Source organism: Rattus rattus, chromosome 6 (genome assembly GCF_011064425.1).
Source record: "Rattus rattus isolate New Zealand chromosome 6, Rrattus_CSIRO_v1, whole genome shotgun sequence".
Classification (NCBI taxonomy): Eukaryota; Metazoa; Chordata; class Mammalia; order Rodentia; family Muridae; genus Rattus; species Rattus rattus.
Window position 1 is genome coordinate 73,486,351 of NC_046159.1, and position 12,940 is coordinate 73,499,290.

The 12,940-nt window shown below is 45.6% G+C and overlaps 1 protein-coding gene across 1 annotated transcript in view; it reads right to left on the bottom strand.

Moving 5' to 3' along the window:
• The window catches only part of Dnah6 (dynein axonemal heavy chain 6), a 196,073-nt gene that overhangs the window by 36,032 nt on the left and 147,101 nt on the right, over positions 1-12,940 (bottom strand). Inside the window, 3 exon segments of the mRNA XM_032906333.1 lie at positions 4,713-4,946; positions 9,917-10,096; positions 11,584-11,764. Coding sequence (XP_032762224.1) covers positions 4,713-4,946; positions 9,917-10,096; positions 11,584-11,764 — 595 coding nt within the window.

The window sequence follows — 12,940 nt, forward strand, 5'->3', positions numbered from 1 at the left end:
AACCCCCTCTTTTAAATCACCCATACTCATGGGATGTTGAGCCCTTTACAGAGGTTTTCGGTGTTCGTTGCCCAGATGTCTAGAGGAGTCACATTCTATGGCAGCTGTATGTGCTCCCTAAGTGGTGAGATGGGAATCAGTCACCCTTTGCTCCACGGACTGTAGAGGAGATAGTGTTCCTGAAAGCATGGAGACACCATTCACCTCATACATCTCGGCAAGAGCTCTTGCATGTCCACGAGCACTGTCCACCAGAGTGAAATCCTTCTCCCTCCTGAGCTGCAGCTCCTTACTGTGGGCTTGAGATGTTTAGTGACCGCGCTGTATACAGATATGCTCTCTAAAGAGTTTTGGTTTTATTTTTATTTATGCGTGCATTTGTGTGTATGTGTTCTTGCATGTGGGTGCACACAGATGTCATTAGAGGGTGTTGGATCCTCTGGAGCCAGAGTTATAGGCCATTGTGAGCCACTAATGTGTGTGCTGAGAACCAGACTCAGGTCCTCTGCATGTCCCCATTTTTAACTGGCCAGCCTTTTTCCAACCCCTACATGTACTTCTTGGTGGGCTGTACAGCTACATTTAGCACTCTTAGTGGAAGAGTTTTATTATCATTCACATTTTTCAATTAAAAAAATTTTTTTGAATAATTTGTTTATTTTGTATCACGTGCATGAATACTTTGACTGCATATATGTATGTGCACCACATGCATGCAGTGCTCAGATAGGCCAGAAGAGGGCATCATCTCCCCTGGAACTGGAGTTTGACAGTTGTGAGCAGGTATGTGGATGCTGGGAACTGAACCTAAGTGTTTTGCAAGAGGCACTTAAGGTCTGGTCCAGCTTTCTATCCTTCAGTATCATTCTTAATGCTCTGGGATACAGGAGCCAGCCTGCCTTCCAAAGCTTGAGCTAGCCATTGGCTTCCCCTTTCTAGCCATGGAGATTCTAGATGGCCTCTTCTTCCAAAGGAGGTTGTTCCATCTGGGCTGGGAATCTGTTGCCCAGCTGGGCTACCTTCCTCAGTGTCCTCAGCTCCACAGACTAGATGGCTTGTTGCGGCTTCTGCAACAGCTCCTGCTGCTTCACCATGCTCTTACAGTGACAGAGAAAGTTTCTTTCCTTTAGTCTTTTCTGGTCTCAAACTTTACTTCTGTATGTTCTCTACCTTCCTCTGCCTTCACAGACTTGGAGAGCTGACGCCTTGTGTTTGAGGGGATGTGGGGCCGGTCGACCTTCTTTTCTTCTCTTCTTATCATGTCCATGCTCTGTACTGCTGCCTTTAATTTTCTTCGGGAGGCCAGGTGTAGCAACTCATGAGGCAAAGGCAGGAGGATGTTTGTGAGTTTGAGGTCAGCCTGCTCTAGGTAGTGAGTTCCTGGAGAGCCAGAGCTACATAACAGAAAGACCCTGCCTCAAAACAAAACAAAACAAAACAAAACAAAACAAAACCCCATCAAAATCCAAAATCCAATTAAACAACAAAACAAAACAAAACAAAACAAAACAAAACACACACACACAAAAACCAAACCCATACCCTCCAATAACAAGGAAAACAATTTTCTTCAGGAGCTCTCCCTGTGTTCTTAGAGCTCTGAGTTATGCAGGAAGCCTGACTTCATCAACCTTAATGCTTTGGCTTTACATCCCAAATGAGAACTTCACGAGGCTTCCTCTCATTCGAACATCTAGAGGTCAATCCAGGGTCATTAGTTGGCTTAATTTCTTTCTTTTAAAAAATACTGGGGTTGGGGATTTGGCTCAGTGGTAGAGCGCTTGCCTAGCAAGCTCAAGGCCCTGGGTTCGGTCCCCAGCTCTGAAAAAAAAAATAGAAAAAAAAATAAATAAAATAGGGTTGGGGATTTAGCTCAGTGGTAGAGCGCTTGCCTAGGAAGCGCAAGGCCCTGGGATCGGTCCCCAGCTCCGAAAAAAAGAAAAAAAAAAAAAAAAAAAAAAATAAAAAAAAAAAAAAAAAAAAAAAAAAAAAAAAAAAATTTTTGGGTTGGGGATTTAGCTCAGTGGTAGAGCACTTGCCTAGCAAGCGCAAGGCCCTGGGTTCGGTCCCCAGTTCCGAAAAAAAAGAAAAGAAAAAAAATACTAACTAAGGGGCACAGAGAGTGTATCCAAATTAACAAAATCAGAAATGAAAAGGGAGACATAACAACAGAAACTGAGGAAATTCAAAAAATCATCAGATCTTACTACAAAAACCTATACTCAACAAAACTGGAAAATCTAGATGAAATGGATGGTTTTCTAGACAGATACCACATACCAAATTAAATCAAGAGCAGGTGAACTTTGTAAACAGGCTCATATCCCATAAGGAAATAGAAGAAGTCATTAAAAACCTCCCAACCAAAAAAAGCCCAGGGCCAGATGGATTTAGTTCAGAATTCTACCAGACCTTCAAGAAGACCTGATACCAATATTCCTCAAACTATTCCATAAAATATAGAGAAACACTACCTAATTCATTCTATGAAGCCACAATTACTCTAATACCCAACCACACAAGGACCCTACCAAAAGTGAGAATGTCAGACCAATCTCGCTTATGAGTATCGATGCAAAAATACTCAAAATTTTTTTCGCAAACTGAATCCAAGAACACATCAAAACCATCATTTATCATAATCAAGTAGGCTTCATCCCAAGGATGCGAGGTTGGTTCACTACACAAAAGTTCATTAATGCAATCCACCATATAAACAAAACCAAAGGAGAAAAATCACATGACCATTTCCTTAGATGCAGAAAAAGCATTTGACAAATCCACGGGAATGGAATTATAGATGGTTGTGAACTGCTGTGTGGGTGCTGGGAACAGAACCTGGGTCCTCAGCACGAGCAGCCAGTGCCCTTAACAATGGGGTTGTCTGTCCAGTTGCTAATTTTTTTAAATTTGCAATTACAATTTAAGGTCATTGCTTCATTGGGTGTGATCTGTGGCACCCCAAAATGTCATAGTAGCAGCATTGCTTATCTCTGAGCACAGATAATGACACTGAGAGACCGACTAATCTGTAACCCAGGTCATAAGTGAGCCCCTGCTGCTGGAGAATGGCCTAGAGATGATTTGGATGCAAAGTTGTCATTAATTTTGACTTTGTAAAAAGTGTGGCCGCGGAGCCCAGTAGTGCTCCCAGTGCTGGGAGATAAGGCATGTGTAGACCCTCCTCTCCTGCCCTAGGAAACACCAAACCGCCCTTGATCGGTGCACATATTTCCACGATAATGTTTTATACACGGCAATTAATTTTTTTAATATCATTCCAGAAAAACCTAATGTACCTGGTAAGGTAGTCCATGTGAAACAAGATAAAAATGGAAATGACTGGAATTCAAATACACAGCCAAATAGGTAACAGGGTAAAATATATCTCCAACCATTTAAAAAATTAAATTGCATTTATTTATTTATTTATTTATTTATTTATTTATTGGGTGTACACCTGTGGGTACACACATGCCGTGATGCACATGTGGAGGTCAGAGGGAAGTTTGTGTGGCTTAGTTTTTTTTCCTTCTGTCATGTGGGTCTTGAGGACTGAACTCAGGGCATCAGACTTGACAGCGAGTGCCTTAAACCTATGAGCCATTTTGTTGTTCCAAACATTAAAAACAAACAAACAAACAAACAAAACCAACCCCCCCCCGCTTACCTTTCATTTTAAATTTTTTTTTATGAGAGAAGGAAAACCTTAATTTTAAAAACTTCTGAGAAATTTCTAAATAGGGTTTCTGTGTGGTTTTTGCTTGTTCATTTTTGAGGGGGTCATATGATGCAGCTCTGGCTATCCTGGAACTTGCTATGTAGACCAAGTTGGCCTTTAACTTACAGAGATCTACATACCTCTGCACATATGCCCCACATTTTGGGATTAAAAGTGTGTGCCCCCAAGCCTGGCCTTTGATTGATTATTATTTCTTTTATTTCTGGTTATTTTTAGAGTTTTCAATTTCGTGGATTTTAAACTTCTTTTAAATACGCTACTCATGAGGAAGGCAGTAAGCAATGGAATAGATATGGTCTATGGAGGCTTTGAATAGGTCTCTCCCATGCGTTTATGTGTTCTGGAAAGTTCTTTAGTTTCTCTGAACCTCCATCTGAGAAAACTCTTCACGTTTGTAAGACAGTTAAGTTTTTAAAAGGAAGATCGCCTTTCTTTTTGCTTTTGAAATTGTGTGTTTGTGTGTGTACGTGCATCCTGTGCAGGCACCCATGGAGGCCAGAAGAGGGTGTTGGGTCCTTTGGAGTTGGAATGACAAGGTCGTGACAGCTATCAAATGTGAGTACTGGGAACTCAATCTGGTCCTCTGAAGTAATAGCAAACACTTTGAACACCAAGCCAACTCTTCCTTTCATAGATAATTAATTTTCTGGTTCGCTGGCTATTCCTGATTCAACCCACACAGATGTTATCACCTGTAGCCACGCGTTGCTTTTAACCTTTAAGCCCGCCCACTTCTAGTTTTAGCTCTGCTTCCTGACTATGGCCACAGCGTGATCACGTTACCACGTGACCACGTGCTTCCTTCTCTGCTACCAGGCCACTCCCTCCTGAACTCCCCCTCCCTCGAGACAGACTGTGTGCCCTCTGATGACTTCTAGTGAATACTTCCTCAAGTCGCTTCCTGTCAAGTATCTGGTCACTCTCTGGTCACAACAGTAAGAGAAGTAACACACGGGTGTGTCACAGGTACCTTCTCCATCCCTGCAGAACCTCGGAGGAAGAAATTCCACTCGGCCTCAGTTAGCTGCTCTTGCTGGCGCATGATGTCGACGCAGAGCATGAAGCTGTAGATGAGCTTGTGCTGCTCGAAGAGTCCCCGGGAAACATTGGTGTACGCAGTGAGGAGGGTCTGCTGCAGGAGGATTGCCAGGCGCTCCTGCAGGCTGTCACTCTTCTCAGACGTTTCGATTGTTGTGTTGAACAACTGAGGAAGGAAGAAGGATTTGACTAATTTACTGTGAGGCGAGAACTCCCGGTTCCTCCCCTCTTTCCCATTTTGACATTCACTGGGCAATGTGGCAGGCAAACACTGTGGAAAAAAAAGTCTAAATTTCAACTTAGTAGGTGTGGTTCATCCTTTGTACCAACCCTACCTTGCTTTTCAGAAATGGACCAACGACAGACTCTTAATGATGTTCAGAGCAGGTAATTGGGTGAGCGACAGGATGAACCGTAGAAGGCAGCCTGGCAGCCATCGCTCCCTTCACATCAATTCACACTGTAAACTATCCGCTCAGTCAGCCTGCTGGTCCGAGAAGCTGACTTTAAAGGAGACTTCCAGCCTATTTCCTGTCTGGAGATGTTGAAAGTAGACCCCACACTCAAAGATGTCCCATTTTACTGGGAAGGCAGTAGAGACGATGGCACTGCCACTGCAGGATCAGGGAAGGGAGGTTGGAGATGGCCCTATGCATTTCCAGCAACATCTGAGCCAGGTCCATGATCTCCGATGAGCAGAGCTTAGGGGAAGAACATAATTATTGTAGACAACTGTGATAGGCCCTTGTGATTTGCTTGGTGAATTACTAGCATGGTTAATTTGATGCCCTCACGAGGAAAGAGGACGCCATTTTGAGTTAGTGTTCTTTCAGTGCTGGGGATAGAACCTTGGCATGTGGGCAAGAGCTTCTAAGCTCTCTTCAGTCCCAGACTTCCTGAGACAGGCTCTCACTAACACAGTCCAGGCTGGCCTTGAACTTACGAGGTAGTACGAGCTGCTCTTAAGCTCCGAATTCTTTTGTCTCAGCCTCTCCCAAGTGCTATGATTATAGTGTGCTCCACCATGCCAGCAGTAATGGGAGATGGGGCTTTTATTGTTGGTGTGGGGGGGTACTGAACCCCAGGTCTCACACATGGCTAGGTAAGTACTCTTTCCACTGAGCCTTGTGCCCCAGACTGAGTGTTCTTTAAAAGCCTGGGAAGGTGTTGAGATGGGTGAGAGCTCAGAGGAATGCAGTATCTTTGGTGCCAAAAATAAAACATTAAATTGTAGAGCGCCCTAAAGAATTTTATTGTGAAATGAATTTATGGCTGGTTAACGGGAAGGATTAGGAGGCATGGAGGTTTCAAAATCCCTTTCCTAGATGATTCTTTCTCTGCCTTGTCCTTGTGGATGAGATGTAAGCTCTCAGCCACTTCTCCAGTGCCGTGTCTGACTGCCTGCTGCCGCGACGGTCATGAACTCTTGCTCTGACACTGTAAGTCACCATTAAATCCTTTCTTTTATAAGATGCCTTGGTCATAGTGTTTTGCCACAGGGATAGAAAAGTAACTAAGACAGGGGACAGTGTCCTCTCTTGGGCTGTTATCTGGTCTCTCTCTCTCTCTCTCTCTCTCTCTCTCTCTCTCTCTCTCTCTCTCAGCTGAGGTATTTTCAGAGCACCCTCACATCCCTTTCTTTCTTTATGTGTATCTTATGCTCTAAGTGGGTGGGTGCCCACAGAGGTCGGAAGGTGTCAGATGCTACGAAGCTAGAGAAACAGGTGTGGGTTCTGGGTGCTGAACTTGGGTCCTCTAGAAGAGCAGGTGTTCTTAACCACCGAGCCCTCTCTCCAGCTCCACATCTGCACCTATGTATATATGTATGCATTTTTAATTTATGTATGCCTGCATGTTCTATGTGCACCACAAACACGCCTGGTGCCTGTGGAGGCCAAGGGCGGGCCCTGTGTCCATGGAGCTGGAGTTATGGACAGCTGTGAGCTGCGTGGTGGATGCCAGCACAGCTGGCTGCTGACTCCTGACCGATGAAGCGTCTCTTTCCAGCCGTCACACACTTATTCCTGGAAGGAGATTTTAAGCCTTTGAAAAGCGCGAATTTCCCAAAGAGAAGAAGGTATTGTCTGAGTCATTTGGGTGGTGTTAAAGGTGTTCCATCTGGAATCAGGGTGGCACCCTCTTCCCTCAAGTCTGGACTTTGTCAAGCAACTTGGTTGACCTCAGAGTGAGTACTGTGCGTGCCACTCGGGGCTGGCCCACCTGGGTTCTCTGTACCTTTGCTTTGGGGGAGATACCCTCTTGGTACCCACCCTATTTTCTTGTAGCTAGATGACCACCGTCTGCTAGAGCAGTAAGAGACTTCCCACATCTCACCGTGTGTCCCTGATGAATGCCGTAAGCCAGAAAAGCTAGACAATGATGACTTGAAGAAAATAAAAATGTATTGCAAAAAGGGAAGGGGACAAACAAAATATACTGCTTTTTTCTACTAAAGAATTAAATAAAACTCCATTAAAAACCAAACTAAAACAAAACAACGAAAAGTCCTTGTAAAGAAGCTTCCCGGAAGAAATTTAAATTCCTCCAGAGTCAGCCCTTATTGAAATCGAAATATGTGCTCAAGGCTGCACTTTCTGTTCCAAACTGCATTCTGCTTTTCACTGGTGACATTTTAAGTTAGCCAGTGGACTGAGAACATGACAACTTGGAGTGAGGCACAGGACCCCTTTGAGTTAGAAAATAAATCCCAGCAGGAATCCTGCTTGCCTGCTTGGCTGGGCCCAGCACTCTTCGATGTAAACCTTTGCCCAGCTCAGACCTTTTGGATTGTGTGCTTGCTTCCTTGAGACACTAGACCCAACCGTGTGAGTAGTCATCACAATCACAGCCTGCAGAGGTGTGAGGCAGACCTTCCTGGAGGGGGTGTCGTTGAGGGCTCTAGATACTGGAGAGAGTGCTCTCAGCACAAAGGAATCAGTGAGTCTAGGCGACCGGAGTGGACCAGTTTTGCTAGCGTGTCCTGAGGAACCAGGCATATTTGTAGTTCTCTGCTGTGAGCCACAGAGGAGGCCGAGGAGGCCTTTGTTGTTATGTCACGGGTAGGAACATGGTGGATTAGAAAAGTGGCATGAAGCTAAATTGTTCTGCATAGAAAGGGGACAGCACACTCTGAGAATTGGTGAAGGATGGGGGCGGGGAGAAACGGAGAGAGGTGGATTGGAGAGCACAGAGTAGGAGACAGGTAGGATGACCAAGTCCGTCTAAGACAATCCCTGAAGACTGTAAATAACAAAATTGTACGCTTCTGTTGGATTCCTGCTTAATTAAATGAACAGTGTTTAACTGCTTTGGCTGTAAAATCAAAACACAGGTAACTGTGAGACTACAGAGATGCTAAGTTGCTTCTCTATAGTAATCTCTTTACTATCTATATGAATCCCTTACCTTGTTATAGACCTTAAATATGCATAATGATATTCATTTTAAAAAATTTATGTATTCACGGTACATCCTGATTGCTGCCTCCTCCTGCTGGTCCCCCTCACACAGTCCCTCTCCTATCCCCCACTTCTCTTCTGCTCTGAGAGGATGGCACCCTCACCCCCAGTATCACCCGAACATGACACATCAAGTCTCTGCAGGGTGGGCACGTCCTCTCCTCGAGGCCAGACAAGGCAGCCTGGTTAGGGAACGTATCCCACAGACAGGCAACAGCTTTAGGGACGGCCCCTGCTCCAGTTGTTGGGGAACCCACATGAGGATCGAGCTGCACATCTGCTACATGTGAAGGGGACCTAGGTGCATAATAAAATTTCTTTTTTTGATGTTCTTTGCCTTTCCTCTTCAAGCTTTTGTACATCTATGGATTATAGATTGCAACATTTCACCTAATACTTTAAAAAATTTAGCTGAAATAAAAATTTTCCACCCTTTTAACCATTTAGTTTTTAGACACAGCATAGACATGACAGGAGCAGGGAGGAAGAATTTTGGGCTAGTGAGGCACCCGTAGGGTGAGCATTCTGTCCCCCTGAAGTCTTCAGTGAATCCCAACACAGCTTGCTGAAGCTTCGTGACTCAGAATAGCTACTCTGAGCTCTTGGTGGATACTGAACATGGCTGTAAAGATGGTGAGACATCGAGTCTTCTTCAGGAGAACACGAGGCAAGAGAGACTGAGATAAAACTGGATGTCTCACAGTTAGACAGTGAAACAAAAAAGGAGAGACAGAAGAGAGGCCTCGGAGCCACAGGGAAGATGGTGTGGACTTGTGCAGGAGACGTTCTGGGGCAGACATAGGAACCAGCTCTGCAGAGTAGAAACAGCCAGCACAAAGTAAGAGAGTGCTCTCTCTCTCTCTCCCTCCCTCTCTCTCTATATATATGATGTCTATGCATAACGGTATTTATGCATGCTTTGCATATGTGTAAACATGTGCACATATGTGAACACGGATGTGGAGACCTGAGGTTGGTGTTGGGAATCGTTTTCACTCTTCTGCCTTACTTCTTAAGAAGGGTCTCTCCATCAGACCGAGTGCTCACCGATGTGTCTAATGCTGCTAGCCAGATTGCTCTGGGGGAGCCCCTAGTTCTGCCCACCTGGCATTTGCTCTAGTCTTCACTCTTGAGCAGAAAACACTTTAACTGTTGCCCCATCTCCCTAACCCCTAAAGGGGCGGGCTTCAACCTTCCCAATGCTGTGACCCTTTAATACAGTTCCTCATGTTGTGGTCACCTGCCAATCATCAAATTATTTTCGTTGCTACTTTGCAAAAGTTGTAGTTCTGCTATTGTTATGAAATATAATGCAAAGATCTGATATTCAGAAAGTCTGATGTGTGAAATCTATGAAAAAGCTAGCTAGTCCCTGGAGGGGTCGAGACCCATAGGTTGAGAACCACTGCCTCAAATAACAAAAGGCAGGTAGGCCAGAGGGAAAGCCAGAAAGCTAGTTAGATGAGGAAGCAGAGAGAAAATGAGCCTTGCCAAGCTCAGCCCTGCTCTTCATCTATAGACTTTGCACACACTGAACACTGGACTCCTTAGGTGATCTGGTAGGTAGGACCACATCCAAAGTTCCGGAGGGTTTCTACCCCCAAACTCAGTTCATGGTTTGTCAAAGGCACGAAATAACTCAGCAGGGATCAGAGGGAAGTCACAAAAAGGCAGTTACCTGTTTAAAGTACTTCAGTGAATACTGATACATGGGATCAATTTCCGAGAGGCTGGCGATCACAAAGTACATCACGGAGCCCTGTGTGGCCACCGGGCGGTACTTCTCTCGAGCTATGTTGATCATCAACTCGGTGGACTCTGCTTCCTTCAGCCTGGTTTTAATGGCACCCGAAGTGATCTGAATAAACACACAAGTTCTTAGGGATCTGCCTCTGAAAACCAGTGGAGATTTGGGACGCATCTAATCCAGTCTAGGAAAGAAATATGGGTGGAGTGAGTTTGTGATTGTGGTGAGGGGCATCGAGGTAAAGGAGCGGTGACAGAGGCTCTGGACCCGGTGACCTTCTTCTGACTGAGCCGATCCTGGCTCCTCGAAGTTAGGAAACCGGAAGGACGGTGGACAGTGTCAGAAGTGGAGAGGGCGGCCTGGGATGGAGCTCAGAGGTGGAGTGTTCGGAGGGCAGAGACTCAGTTCTCAGATCCTTCCAGGCGAGTGCTCACCATAGGGCTACATCCTCAGGCCAGTATGCAATTTTTAATATCAACCAAGTAGAAAGGCCATGACATGGACTCTTAGCTAGTCGAAGGCTCAAAGGTCATTTTTTTTTTTTGTTTTGTTTTGTTTTGTTTTTCTTTTTCCCTTCTGGAAAAGCACTCTGCCTGTCTTGAATCAACGAGAATCACGTTATGGGCTGTGCTTTAAATTTATGAGATAAATCACTCCAGGATCACACGCTTACTGTGACACCTCATGGTGCCAGCCACAGGTTTCTGTTGACACCACTGGTGTGTGACCACCCTAATGCTTAGAGAGGGAAGAGAAGGATGAGCTACTCACAGATCCCCAGTGCACTGAATGCACCTACCTAATGAAGGGTAAGACGTGAGCCCTCCGGCTCGGACCTGAGGTGAGCAGTAACAGGGGCTGTGAGAGAGGCTTGGGAGAAAAAGGAGGAGGAGGAGGAGGAGATTAATTCCAGTTGGAACCTCCAGGAAGACTTCCTGGAGGAGGTGGCAGTAGCTTTCCACTTGTATCTTGTCCTGATTCTTCACAGTCTTTGTTTTTAAATGTTTAATAGACAAGGGGTCAGTGGTGCACAGCTTCTGGGCTCGTCTTTTGTTGGTGAGGAGGCCTGATAGTCTACGTGTGTCCCTGGTAACTTACAGGTGGTCTGCTTTTGCTCTGAAGCCCAGATAGAACCCTCAGTTCCTGAAGCTACGACTTATTAAATTTCTTACTTTACTTTTATTTTATGTATATGTATTTTATGTAATTTTGCCTGCGTGTATGTCTGTGCACGACCTATGTGCATTCTGGCGATGCTAGAAGAGGGTGCTGGATCTCCTGGAACAGTGGTTACACAGGGTTATTAGTCACAATGTGGGTCCTTCGGAAGCGCAGCCAGCGCTTTTAACCACAGAGCCATCGGGGGTGGGGCAGCCAGCCCTAAAACTATGACTTTTGAAGCAGCACACGTTTGTTGTTTTGAGGCTGAGTTTCTTTACATAACCTATGCTCCTTTGTAACTCACTACAGTCTGGGTTAGCATGCATTATGCATTTTTTTTAATCCTCCTGCCTCAGCTTCTTGAGTTCTGGGACAGGCCTATACTGTCATGGATTGATTAACACGCCCTCTGTCAAGACTGTGACTATGCCACTTGCCTTTGAGTCCTGGAGTGTATCAATAAGTTCTTCGTTATCCAGAATATTCCCTTCAGATGTAAAGAGCAGTTTCAGGATTTTGTCTTCAATGGACTTCAGCTGGTTTTTATCACTATTGATCCTCACGATGAGCTGAACTCTCTGTCCCTCCAACTCAGGTTTTTCAAGTCGCACTACGTCGCTAGAACCCAAGTGGAAAGACCTGGATTACAACTTCTCAGTTCCCCTAAGTCGCTGTTCTTTCCTGCCCTGTGTGTGACTGCTTCCCCGTCTTGCCTCCCCCCTCCCCGAGTATTCTGTCAGCCGCCATTGTGGGTGAATCTGTGCAGCTGAATCTGAAGGCACAGTCGCTCTGGTACGGCTGTCCAGAGGACAGCATCATCGTTTATTTACTTTTATATGTACTTACTTATTTGGACTGTGTGTGTGCCGTGTCTGTGAGTGTGTGTCTGTGTGTGTGTCCGTGTCTGTGAGTGTGTGTCTGTGTGTGCCCATGTCTGCGAGTGTGTGTCTGTGAGTGTGTGTCTGTGTGTGTGCCTGTGTCTGCTAGTGTGTGTCTGTGTGTGTGTGTCTGTGAGTGTGTGTCTGTGTGTGTGTGTCTGTGAGTGTGTGTGTGTGTCTGTGTGTCCGTGTCTGTGTGTGTGTCCATGTCTGTGTCTGTGAGTGTGTGTGTCTGTGAGTGTGTGTCTGTGTGTGTGTCCGTGTCTGTGAGTGTGTGTCTGTGTGTGTGTGTGTGTGTGTGTGTGTGTGTGTGTGTGTGTGTGTGTGTGTGTGTGTGTGTATCTGTGTGTGTGTCCGTGTCTGTGTGTGTCTGTGAGCGTGTGTCTGTGTGTGTCCGTGTCTGTGAGTGTGTGTCTGTGTGTGTGTAGTGTGTGTGTAGTGAGTGTGTGTGTGTCTGTGTGTGTGTGTCTGTCTGTGTGTGTCTGTGTCTGTGGTGTGTGTCTGGTGTGTGTCTGTGCATGTGTGTCTGTGTGTGTGTCCATGTCTGTGTGTGTGTGTGTCTGTGTGTGTCCGTGTCTGTGTGTGTGTGTCTGTGTCTGGGAGTGTGTGTCTGTGTGTGTGTGTCGTGTGTGTGTCTGTGTGTGTCTGTGTGTGTGTGTGTGTGTGTCTGTGTGTGTGTGTGTGTGTGTGTGTCTGTGTGTGTGTCTGTCTGTGTGTGTGTGTGTGTGTGTGTGTGTGTGTGTGTGTGTATATATGTGTGTGTGTGTGTGTGTGTGTGTGTTTGTGTGTGTGTCTGTATGTGTGTGTCTGTGGTGTCTGTATGTGTGCCCATGTCCTGTGTGTGTCTGTGGTGTGTGTCTGTGTGTGTGTGTGTGTGTGTGTCTGTGGTGTGTGTCTGTATGTGTCCCATGTCTGT